Raw genomic sequence first — 12,583 nt, 5'->3', positions numbered from 1 at the left:
CCAGGCACAATGCACACTGCAGTAGAGACCAACGTGGACCAGAACCGCGTACCTTTCCAAAAGTGGGGCGCCAGTTTCTCGCTGAGTCAACGCGTATGCCAGAGATAAAGCTGCGAAGACTGACTCATCAGCCTTTAGGTGGAAATACTCATCTACTTTACGCCTTTTAACACACCATTCTAAGCAAAAGTTTTAATCCTTTGATATTCAGAACAGACTAAGCAGAAAACTAGAAAAAGAAGAACATCTAGCCTCGAACACAGACTCGCTGCCTAGGTGTAAAGCCACCAGTCTGAGCTCTCACCACACTGAGCGGGTGGGGGGTGACCCTGCAAGGGGGCCCAGGGCTGCTCAGGAAGGGTGTTTATCTACCCGCTCTCCTGGAGTCAAATTCTTTATGGTCTGCAGATCAAAAAGGACTCTCTCTCCACCTGTCTGTGCAAAAGGGTTGCTGAAAAAAAGGCTCATGTCTAATGGGGCCCCGGCCTCGGCGCCCCACGAATCCGTGTCTGTGCTGCTGGAGTCCTCAGCGGTGGTGGGCGGGTAGCTGAGCTGCTCTAACTGGTCGATAATGTCTGAGAGCTGGAAGGCTGAGCTGGCCTCGGAGCGGACCGAGCAGGCCGGGAAGTTGGCCATGGAGCTGGCCTCGGACTGATTGGCCGAGCTGGGAGTGCGCACAGACAGGCCGCTGTGAAGCGGCAGGTTGCTGAGGGAGCTGTTCTCAGACTGGTTGTTCCTCAGCGAGCTGGTCTCCGAGGCGCTCAGCAGGCTCTGCATCAGGCTGGCTTGTGCCTTCACCTCAAACAGCTCTGAGGTGTCTGAGGGGTGCACGTTGCCACCAAAGCCATCCTCTCCCTCAAATTCAAAACCGTGCTCTACGTGCATGTGTATGACCCCCGGGGGGTACCTGTCTGGGCTGGAGGGGGTGGAGCTGGGGTGACCACAGGGAGGGGCCTGCGGGGCCAATGCACAGTAGGGGAAGGAAAATGCCTCCGAGCCTCCAGCAAAGAAAGAGATGTCTGCCGGGTCATCGTCTATGAACTCCTCAGACACCTGCAGCCGGGCATTTGTCAATGTGAAAACAGGCCCCCCACCACCACCACTGCCCTGCCGGCCGTGTGGGTGCTCCCCCTTGGTGGGGGACAAACCCACGGTCAAGCCACCGCCACCCCCGCGGTCACTTTTACCAGCAGCTCTACGCTCCCCGCCAGCACCCCCTGCATCTGGGTCTGTGGCAGTGTCGTGACTCCGCCCCACGGGGCGACTGGGGCTGCAACTCCTCACAACGTGACAAAACCCAACACCTTGACAAGGCTGCGGTGCAGGGGGCCCGGGGGACTGGGCCCGTCTGGTGTTGCCGTCGGCCGCTGCTGTGCTGCTCCTCTCTGCGGCTGGCCTCTTGGTGTCGGGAGCCTGGGGCTCGGTGAGGGAGCCACTGCTGTCTCTGAAATCAGGCAGGCCTCGCAGGGCCAGAGGGGAGGTAGGAACGGAATAGGAGGAGGCGTCTGCTGAAGACGGGGACGCAGAGGTCCTCAGGCCCTCGGTGAAGGAGACGCTCTGCGGGTCACAGATGAAGAGAAGAAAAGAGGCGCACATAAGATTACAAATCATCATTGGAAAGCTGCAAAGCTAACGGACCCAAGCTCGTACGTCTGCCTCTACTAAGAAGTGCGACTGACCAGACTTTCCCCATTAGAACTGAAGATTTGTAAACGCAGATAGGATTTCAGAAGGACCCAGGATCGTCTGTTTAAAACCCCTTACAGTTTCATTTTTTCTCTTATGCTGTAAGAGTGTCCCGTGCCACCCTGAGGTTGCAGGAGAGCGTGCTGGATACTCATCATTTCCGGGGCAGAGGACAGAGGGCGTGAGCCACTCCATTCAGCTAACGAGACTCCAAACCAAAGCACCAATAAGGCGACACACACGGCTGCACGTGACGCTCATTCCTCGGAGGTCACGGCCAGGCACTGATGAAGCGCGTCGGTAGTACATTCACACGGGCACGCACGGCCGGGGCCTCTGCCAGCGCCGGCAGCACAGGAACCCCGGGGCCTTCTGGAAGCACTGGCGTCGCCCCCAGCTCGCGTGAGCAGCTGCTCAGGGGCAGGAGGACCCTGTCCTCACTCACAGTCCCACACGCAAGGAGACGGGGCGAGCCCTCTCTTCTCCTTCCGTCACCGCTCACGTGCCACAAGACAGTCACGCCTCCAGGAAACTTCAGATGACGTAGACACACACAACATCGTCAAGAGGGTGGTTAGACCAAGGTGGCACCAGACAGTCCTGAATGATTTTCTGCGCAAGGAGCGGCATGCGATATGAGCGCAGCGGCAGAAGCCACAGCGGTGACCGACCAGAAAGAAAATGGTAGCTTTCAGTCCACGGGTCAGTCTCTCACAGGTGTCCATCCCATCGCTTTTTCAATCACCCAACTGTACTCAACATGCTCTTGTGGCTTTTAAAAGACAGTATCAGAACTGAGAGTTTAAATGTAATTTTTAGACTATTCGTATTATCTTTTTAATGTTTATTTTGAGACAGGGAAAGAGAGCACGAGGGGGGGAGGGGCAGAGAGAGAGGGAGAGAGAGGATCTCAAGCAGCCTCTACACTGTCAGCATGGAGCCTGATTCTGGCCTCAAAACCCTCAAACCTGAGATCATGACCTGAGCTGAAATCAAGAGTTGTACTGGATGCTCAATCAACTGAGCCACCCAGGCACCCTTATTCATACGATTTTATTCATTCATTTTTAATGTAGGCTGCAGCTCCAATGTGGGACTTGAATTCACAACCTTGAGATCAAGAGTCACACGCTCTTCTGACTGAGCCAGTCAGGTGCCCCCATTCATACTATTTCAAACTATTCAGGGGCACCTGAGTGGTTTAGTCAGTTAAGCTTCCGATTCTTTATCTCAGGTCTGATCGTGATCCCGCGGTTCATGGGATCGGCCCCTACATTGGGCTCTGTGCTGACAGTGCAAAGCCTGTCTGGGATTCTCTGCCTCCCTCTCTCTTTGCCCCTCCTGTGCTTGTATGCTCTCTTTCTCTCAAAGTAAATAAACTTTAAAAAAAATTAAAAAAAAGAAACCATTCATAAATTTTAACTTTGTTTAAATAGAAGTCTTTCAATATCCATTGATTTAGCAAAAAATTCCTAAATGTGAAACATACCTAGAAGAGTTAAGGAATATTTTTATTTAAAAGATCCAATTAAACAAAGTTTGGGAAACACGAGCTTTGATCCATGAGGTACAAGTGCAGCTTCTGGAAATACTATAACAATATAAATGACCAACTGTCAACAAAGACTAACATCGAACGGGAATAAAAACTTCTAAATGTGAAACTACAGAGCTGCACGAGGAGACAGTGACAGCATCACATGAAGAGAGCAAGAGTCTACATACAGTACATATGTGGAAGCTGACCTGTGAGCCTGCAGACAGGAACACTCTAGTCAAGCACACGGGAAGCACAGGACCAGCCACGTCCCCTCACGCCGGCTCTGCTATCACATTTTGGATTCTGTGGTCAAATGTCTTTCTGTGAAGCATTTGCACTGCCTCTGGCTATGCCCATGCTTAGTATAGTAGTAATCACGCCAAACACGGATATAAATTTGTTTCCTGCTTTTCACCCTTAACATATTAGCAAAAAAAATCTCACTCTGTGAATATAGTTTAAGTAAATTAGCACCCTAAGCTGGCATTTTACAGTTTCACGCTTTTATAAAGGTAACATTCAGTGTCTGTTTTCCTGACAAGCAAGCTGAGCTTCCTGATAGGCAAGTAGTAGAACTTGCCTGGAACCCTGCCACCCAGAGACGACACGGGACACTTAGGTTTGTGCCTCTAGCCTGTCCTCTCTGTGCATCTGTCACTTTAGATTCATCACACAGGCTGCTCCGCAACCTGCTAGCTCCCCTTGCCAACACATTGTGCGTGTGTCCCAGGCTGCACACCGCTCTCCTGCCCCGGGACTTGTGGCGGTTCCCGGGTACCCCCCATCGAATGGGCACACCTGAAACCAAAACCGTGCTAGTGAGTCACCTAGCACAGGCAGCGTTACAATACCATCGTAGTGCGTCTCAATGCACAAAGCTTTTCCTTACTTAGGACTCCTTTTCTGCAAACAGCCCCTGGGCTGGGAGTGCCATGTAAACAACAGGACTGATTCTAAGAGTCCTGTTACAACACTGCCAGGTGATTCTGCAAAAGAGTACGGGTGATAATGTCACGTATGTTTCAACCGGAAGGACTAACCTGTCTTGGCAAGTCTGCAGTCAGAGCACGAATAGACATCCGAGTCTTGCTGTGTCTTCTGCAAACAGAGAACAATCTGTGAGCCACCGAGCCTGCCTCTCCCGGCACCTGTTCTGAGGGCAGCCGTGCCCCGAGGAAGAGTGCACGTAAGAACGGGGCTAAGGTTCTGATAACATGCCACAGGCACCTGGCTAGAAACAGGCAGTGACAAAAAGCAGGAATTCAGATAAAACAGATGTCGCAGAAGAGGTAAAATTATCCCCTCACGCTGAAGAAAAATTCCACATGCAAAAAACCCATGCATTTTCAGATTCAAAGTTAAGCATACTATATAAAAACATTATATATAAGATAGGCTATACAGATTAGAGGCTAAAAAGTAATTGTCCGTATCTGCGCAGAGTAACTATAGACAGATATTAATCCATTATTTAAAAAAAATAAAAGAAAGAGAACTCCAGTGTCAAAATACATGTTTATGTACTTGAGGTGACTACGTAAAGGTTAAAACTATGTAAAATATTAACTTTAAAAGCACATACTCTCCATCACAAAGACCATGGTGCTCACCTCTCATAGGGAACCCTCTTCACCCCACTGTCTCGGACATAATCCACCAGCTGCTTCTGAGTCCTTCCACTGTGAATAAAAGTTCAGATTTTAAAGGAAAGAATCGGCAGCAATTCACAGCATTAATTTTCCAGGAAGGCGAAATAGCACGTGCCAGCCCTCTAAGTTCCCAGAGACATTGTAAAGTTCTGTTTGTGATAAGCATAACTGATTTCGCACAGTTTTTATCACAACTGTTTTTTCCACTATCTTACTGGATTTGCTCCCTCCAGTTTCACAGTAGCTGTGTTCTGCATGTAATTCTCTGAACCATTTCACAGTGCTTGCCTGCTGACCAGGGACATGCATACTCTCAGTCCTAAAAGCCGCCAGAGCCCCACCGACACGTGGTGTGGCCCCACCTGTATCTGAAGGAGGAGCCCCTGCTGAAGAAGACAGCTTTAGCTCTGGGCTGAGGTTGATCAAAGAGTCTGAAGAAGGTGTGATACTCCACACAGATCTTCCAGAAGTTCTTACAGCCGTCTCTACTACCCAACAAGAACTCCAGTGTGTCCTGGTAAGGTCCCTAGAAACAAAACACAAAGGTTCAAGTAACTAATTCAAGAAGAAAATTTAGGCAGTATTCAGGCAACAGGCTTTTTATTCAAAGTTAAAAATTAGGAAGATATTTTTGGGAGACCTGGGTGACTCCATGGGTTGAGCGTCTGACCCTTGATTTTGGCTCAGGTCATGATGTCACGGTTCATGAAACAGAGTCCCGAGCTGGGCTCTGCGCTGACGGCACGGGACTCTCTCTCCCTGCCTCTCTGCCCCTCAAGTGCTCAAGTGCGAGTGCATGTGCACACACTCCTGCTCAAAATAAACTTGGGGCGCCTGGGTGGCTCCGTTGGTTAAGTGTCCAACCTTGGCTCAGGTCATGATTTCATGGTTCGGGAGTTCAAGCCCCGCATCAGGCTCTGTGCTGACGGCTCGGAGCCTGGAGTGTGCTTCGGATTCTGTGTCTCCCTCTCTCTCTGCCCCTCCCCTGCTCACGGGCACATTCTCTCTCTCAAAAATAAAAATTTAAAATAAATAAATAAACTTAAAAAACTCAGGAAGATTTTTATTCTGAATTATCTATAAAGACTTCTGGTGTCATTTATATTTGAGAAGAAATTTCACTGTAGAAATTACCAGAAAAATACAGTCACCCACGATCGCACAACTGCTAACATTTATAAGTGTATCCTTGCGACACATCCCACCCAGCAAACCAGGGCATTTTGTCTGTGAGGCAATTATTTATATGCTGTTGCCTGCGGAGTTTTGGGATGTGCTGGATGTCCTCACACACATCGCCTTGAAGAAACTACTGCCTTCTCTCATAGCTACTCCTCAGGATAGGTTCCTAGAATTGTTACACTGAGCTTAAAACAATGCATATTAAAAAAAAATTATTTATTTACTTATGTAATCTCTACATCCAACACGGGGCTCAAAGTCATGACCTCGAGAACAAGAGTCACATGCTCTTCCGACTGAGCCAGCCAGGCGCCCCCACAATGCACATTTTTGAACCTCGTGACATATTTCTAAATTATCTTCCAGAAAGACTATCCTACCCAGACTCCTGTATTCTGTCTTTAAAATCTAAGTGCTGACGGATACAAGCTGTAACTGCCATGGGCAGGTGCAGCCGCAGCCCTGAGCCTTGATGGAGTGTCATGCTGTGGCTCCAGCACACTGGGCAGGGACGCTCCTCTTTCCAACTTGTCCCAACAGCCCCAGAACCCTTTCTTTCACTCACGGAGAAAACGGCAGCCCTTTACCTGATTTTGTGTATGTTTTCAGCATCCCTTATCCTTCCCTCCCATCCCTACAGCAGATACTTGAGTAAGAAACAAGCCCTCCTTCCTGGCTTCTACAGAAAGGAAACAGCCAGGCAGCCCAGGAACCTGCTGTTGGACAAAAGCTCTTGCTAATCAAGTGCCTTTTAAAAGCTTAAGTAGAGCCTTCTTCTCAGCTGGTTCAGGGCCTAAATCTCCCACCGCTGGAAGCCAGTCTTCGCTGACACAGCCTCTTAAGCCTCAACCGCAGCGTTCGGCTAATCTACTCTCATTTCCTAACCTCCTTTGTACACTGGGAACGTACCAATGTGGACATCTTCGAATCGTTTCAAGGACTGGATTTTCCCTAACTATCACACTTATAGAGACATTTACTTTTTTCCATCTTTACCCATTTCAGGAAATTCATATGTAATTATTACTTTATTGACAGACAATCTCAAATGAAAGGAGTACTTATTTTCTGAAAATCAAGACTTCTCCATTTAGAGCACGCAAAAGGTCAATTTCTGAATCAAAGAGACAGGAGAATACTGGGAACGTCCCTCAGCTTACTTGTGACAGAAGCTCTAATGCTAATGTGCCGTAGGCCTTCAGACCACAGCCTCCTAACCTAGAGAACAAAGAGGCTCAATAAACAGACTGTTCTCAGCAGCCCCTGGGAGCTTCTCTCTCTCACCTCAGACCCGGCTAAACCCGAAAACCAGCTGGGAAGAGCTGTGTGAGTGGTCCCTGCCCAGAACGCTGACCCATCCTCAGCGGCAGCCCTACAGGGCAGGTTACCCAGAAGCCCTTCCGCACAATTCCAGATCCCATCCTTAAACTCTTGTGTGCATGGCGCCAAAGTGCTTTATAATTTGAAAAGTCAATATTCTAGCAGAATAAATTTTCTTAAAATTTAGAAAGTGCTCCAAATCATACTTACACGGACCTCTGGGTGCAGTTTGATGAGAAACCTTTTCCTCTTGAAGCTGAGTTTTCGGACTCTGGACCAGTTAAAAGTGTTAATTTTGGTGGTGCCCTGAAATCCAAGAGATGCACACTCAGACACGTTTATAATCCAGACAGACACACACATTTTTTCATGAAAAGAGAAGATTTTTTTATTTTTTAATATAGATTTTTGAAAAAGAACACAACCAGGGGAGGAGCGGAGAGGGAAGGTGGGGTGGGGAGGACCTCTGTCAGCACAGAGCCCAGCGTGGGGCTTGAACTCACAAACTGTGAGATCATGACCTGAGCTGAAGTTGGATGCTCAACCGACCGTGCCACTCAAACGCCCGGAAACAGAAATGTTTAAATTACAAACTTACCAGATAGCACAACAACCCACTTGATACTTTACAATTATATTTGGAATGACTCTGAATTAGTATGTCAACACTAAACATACAAATCTGCCTGTTTTAGGAAAAGTTGAGGTTTTTGATACGGCTCTCCTACAAATTACTATTATTTTTTAAAGTATATTTACACATAGAGAGTGTGCGTGCACGTGAGTAAGCAGGAGGGGGCAGCGAGGGAGGAGAGAATCCCAAGCAGGTTCTGCGCTGTCTGCGCACGCAGAGCCAGACTTGAGGCTCGATCCCACCAACTGTGAGATAATGACCTGAGCCGAAACCAAGAGTGGGACACTTAACTGACTGAGCCACCGAGAAGCCCTCCCCGCTTTTAAAGTTTATTTATTTAGAGAAAGAGTGAGAAAGAGAGCAGAGACTTTCTAACTTTTAAACCTGGGCAGCCGGCAGCACTGCTCTCACACGGATTTGTATGCAATGACCCACGGTGTAATCAGAAACGTCAGGCAGGGCCTGAGATAGAACCCAGGCATTGTGGGCCCCACGCTCAAGCACTCCTGCTGGGACAGAAACCCCCCCACCCTCCCCAGCAGCTCTGACGCCCGCCCGGGGTGCCTGTGGGAGACCTGGCCTCTGAGCCCTCCCGCACCCCTCGATGGCCACTGAATTTTAAATTTGGTTTCCATACTATTGATCACGTGAGTACGGCTCACAGGCTGAGCTATGGTGAATTCTAACTATATTTTGCTCCTTTCCTTTTTCTTGACTTACTGAGTGCCTCTTTTCATTTACTCAATTCTCTATGTTCCCATCACCAATTCAGCCTAAACCATCCATGCGGAATTTAAACTCTTCGATGGGTCTGATCCACGAGACAATTTTCTCCCCGCTGCCTGCGCGCTGGCAGGTGCTTTCCGGGCCCCGGACCCCAACGTGAGCCTCCCCCCCCCCCCCGCCATCCTGGTCTCTTTCGTCCTTTAAGGGGTGCTCAGCACTCACCCCTTTGCAAAACTGCGTGTCTGGAAAACCCTCTTATTTTCTCTGCACGGAAGTCCTGGGAAGTCCTGCTGGACGGGGCACAGGCCCTTGGGTGGGAACTGACTGACTTTCGTGTTCTGCACGACCGCCTGCCCGGTCGTCTTGTGGCTTCCAGTGTTGCCCCTGACGAGTCTGACACGCTTCCTGGTCTCTCCTCCTGGAAGCTCTCTGGTCCCATCCCCTACTATGACATTTCACGCCAGTGTGTTCTGTGGTGATCTTTCCTCGTGGGTTATACGAGGAACGTGTAGATGGTTCTAACGTGGAAATTTGTGCATTCGGTTCTGGATATTTTCCCCAGGTAATTTCTTAAAGGCTCCCTCTGCTGCTTTGGGCTTCCTGGGTGCTGGGTGCTGGGCCTCCTGAGCTGTTCCCTGAATTTTCGCTCCCCTCCTCCACCTTCAGTCAAAGCCTCCTGGTGGAGATTCTGCCTCACTTTCATCTTCCAGTCCCATCCCGCCAACACCGCCCTCTCTGCCACCGCATCTCAGACCTGCAGGCGCTCCTGTTCTCCGTGTGTCCCTGAGACTGGACACTGCTCGTGTTTCAGAGATGAAGGTCCTCTCTGACTTCTGCAGGGCGTTCCGGAAAGCGTAAGACAGTAACACGTCAACAAGGTTCAAACTCGCAGGCACCAGAATGTGTCCACAGGGAAAAGCCCCCTCACTGGCTCCCGGAACCCACAGCTGCCTTCCCCGTGGCCACGAATACCACCTGGTTCTTCTATGGCATAAATGGGGTGTAATTCTCCTTTTTTCCCACGGGCAGCAGCAAACCCCACACACACCTGTTGAGTCTTTGCTCACGCAACAGGGACAGGGCGTCCGACAGAACGTCCCACGTGCCACGACACAGGAAGCCTCTACGTTCCTGTGCAGTTGCCTGATACTCCACAGTATGGATGCACCAGCCTCCTGATGAATTACCAGTGTTTTACTGTTATAAATGACTAGACTAGAATTTCACATAACAAGATGAAAACTGTACATTCGGATTCCTATTCCTCATAAGCATCACCCAGCATAAAGCAATTTTCTGTGTCTTGCCCATGGGACAGACAAAAGGTGGGGTCCTCTCTGAGGATTCTATGGGCTTTGTTTCTCCTCTTCCGTCCCTGGCATAGGTTCTGTTTCTTCTGAACGGAGAGGATTTCGATCCCTGGTTATCTGAGTTTGAAAGTGAGGCCCAGGACTGCGGGAGCCTGTGACCATCTGGTTCAGTGGGTGTGAGATCTGGAGGGAAACAGGATAACTGAGTGGTCTTAACATGCCTCTCCACAGATTGCTTATTAGTTGAAAGAGAAAAACTAGTAACTATAGTAACTGATAGCTAATAACCAGAAAGCAGCGATGAAGATTCACACCACCAGTGAGGCCAGGTGGCGTCTCTGTCGTGACCCCCTGAGAAGGACGTGACGACACCCGGGTAGGGGTCCAGCTGGGAATGTGTCCCCTGAACCTAATCCCAGGAAAACAGATGACAAACCACAAGTCAAGAACATCCTATTAAAGAGAAAAAGGACTGTGCTCTTCAATACTGTCAAGGCGGTAAAAGATAAAGAAAAAAATAAATGTTCCAGCTTAAAGGACACTGCAGGCACGATCGCTAAGTGCTGCATCTGGTCCTCGACTGGGTCCCATCCTGGGGAGAACAGCAGCTGTGAGGACGCTGCCGGCTGACAAGACCAGAAAATGAACAGTGGATCCACTGCGTCAGTGAGGAGGGTAAGGGAGCCCTTTCTTGTTAGAAATATGTGCCTTCAGTGGTCAAGGGTCCTCAAGTCTACAACTCACTCTCAAATGCTTCGGAAAAACCATCTGCAGGTGCACATGTGCGTGTGCATGTAGAGAGTCGGGGGAGGAGAATGTGTGCTGGGGGAAGCACAAACCATAAAGCACAGGTGAGAAATGCTGGGGCGCGTCAATCTGGGCAAAGGGCAAGTGGGGGCTCAATGTGCTGTTCTAATTCTTTACAGTTTTTCTCTAAGTTTGAAAGTATTTCCAAATGAAAGTCTTTAAAAGAGGAGGCTCTCTGTGGGCTGGAGTAGGGACACAGGCCTGTCACCACGGGGTGCCCCTGCATCAACAATTGAGAGAGTAATAGTGAATTCCATCTAACGTGGTTAATTTGAAGACTCTAATTTCTGGTTTTAACTTCTTCCAGTTACAAAGTAGTTATCCTTTTCTGGAAAATGACACTGGCTGGATTTGGATGGATGTGATTTTCATCACGCATGATGGTAGGACTGTCATCTGAGTGAGCAGGTGTGGGAGGCCATGGGTCCACCAACTCGTTGGGTGTGCCTGACACAATCATTGCCTGTCAGTCAGTGTACGATATAACACAATTAGCGTTCTGTTTACAAATTAATTTTTTTCCCAGTAGGCAATTGAAACTTGATGGCTAGGTTAAAAAAGGAAAGGGAAAGAAAGCAAGTGTAGCTTGACTACAGAGGCCTGGACTAGACAAGCCATTTTAGGCAAACACAGGTTAACAAGAGCCCACAGATGGGGAGCCTGGGTGGCTCAGTTGGTTGTGTCTGACTCTTGATTTCGGCTCAGATCATGATCTCACGGTTCATGAGATCAAGCTCCTCGTCGGGCAGGCTCTGTGCTGGCAGTGCAGAGCCTGCTTGGGATTCTCTCTCTCTGTCTCTCCACCCACCCCCTCAAAATAAATAAATAAACTTAAAAAAATAAAAGAGCCCACAGAGTGGACTCCCTGGAGTCCCAGGATGCAGCCCTGGACTCCCAGGATGCAACCTTCCATGGCAGTCAGCAATGAGCAGGTCTCTGCAGGTCGGCTGCATGCACCTGGGCCACTGAGCCCGAGTGAGAGGATGCAGGGAGCCCTCCACCATGTTCAGGCACAAAGGGTCTGCGTTCCTCTGCTTCGGATGCTTCCACAGCAAAAACCCAAGCACACACATGTGTGACTGCAGGCAGAACTTAGCGGCCATTTTATGTCACTAATTACATATCCATACATAACTAATACACGAGTTCCTGAAGGCTGTACTGACGCTTATCACGTGCAACAGACTCTGATACTTTCCAGTCTATTTCATGTACTGAAATGACACCTCACAGAGCGGCACACCCAGACCTGCAGCAGGTCCATGCCTGAAGCGTGGAAGAGCCAGTGTTTCTGTTGAAGGTTCTATGGACATGAACTGTGGCTCAGCAATAGAATGGTGCCATTTGACTGTGTGCCCTGGGGGGCAGAGGGCTCTGTGACAGCAAGGACAGGGAAAGAAGTGCTCCGCGGGATAAGACAGGCACGCTAGGTTCCTCCGACCAGTCCAAGACCTTCAGCATCAGAACGAAAATTTACCAATACGTGTAAAATCAGCCCCCACCCAGTCCTCGCACACCCCTGCCCTCTCCCTACCTGGAACACGAGGACACCCATGTGGGAAACGGCCAGGTTAATTTTGGCCCCCTCCCTGTCAGAAGCGGCGTGAAAACGGATGCCATACATTTCCAACTTTCGGGCAATTTCGAGCACCTGGAAATCCGACTCAGCAGGCGTCTGGCCCCTATGACAAAGGACGGCATGATCACAGCACTGAAAACAACTTGATTT

The 12,583-nt window shown here is 49.4% G+C and overlaps 1 protein-coding gene across 7 annotated transcripts in view; it reads right to left on the bottom strand.

Moving 5' to 3' along the window:
* FARP2 (FERM, ARH/RhoGEF and pleckstrin domain protein 2) overlaps positions 1-12,583 on the bottom strand; it is a 108,216-nt gene that overhangs the window by 37,306 nt on the left and 58,327 nt on the right. For 5 of the 7 annotated variants that reach the window (XR_006296978.1, XM_043578429.1, XM_043578431.1 and 2 more), the window contains 6 exons: positions 12,389-12,536; positions 7,588-7,683; positions 5,238-5,401; positions 4,837-4,905; positions 4,267-4,324; positions 1,305-1,557 (listed from right to left, as the gene is read on the bottom strand). Coding sequence is in view for 6 of the 7 variants with exons in the window: in XM_043578429.1 (XP_043434364.1) it covers positions 1,305-1,557; positions 4,267-4,324; positions 4,837-4,905; positions 5,238-5,401; positions 7,588-7,683; positions 12,389-12,536 (788 nt within the window). In the remaining variant the exon portion in view is untranslated. The remainder of the gene's footprint in view (positions 1-1,304; positions 1,558-4,266; positions 4,325-4,836; positions 4,906-5,237; positions 5,402-7,587; positions 7,684-12,388; positions 12,537-12,583) is intronic. The other 2 variants (XM_043578430.1, XM_043578433.1) reach the window with 1 other exon arrangement.

The sequence above is a fragment of the Prionailurus bengalensis genome, chromosome C1, assembly GCF_016509475.1.
Source record: "Prionailurus bengalensis isolate Pbe53 chromosome C1, Fcat_Pben_1.1_paternal_pri, whole genome shotgun sequence".
NCBI classification, from domain to species: domain Eukaryota; kingdom Metazoa; phylum Chordata; class Mammalia; order Carnivora; family Felidae; genus Prionailurus; species Prionailurus bengalensis.
This window is presented reverse-complemented; position numbering and strand designations above follow the sequence as displayed.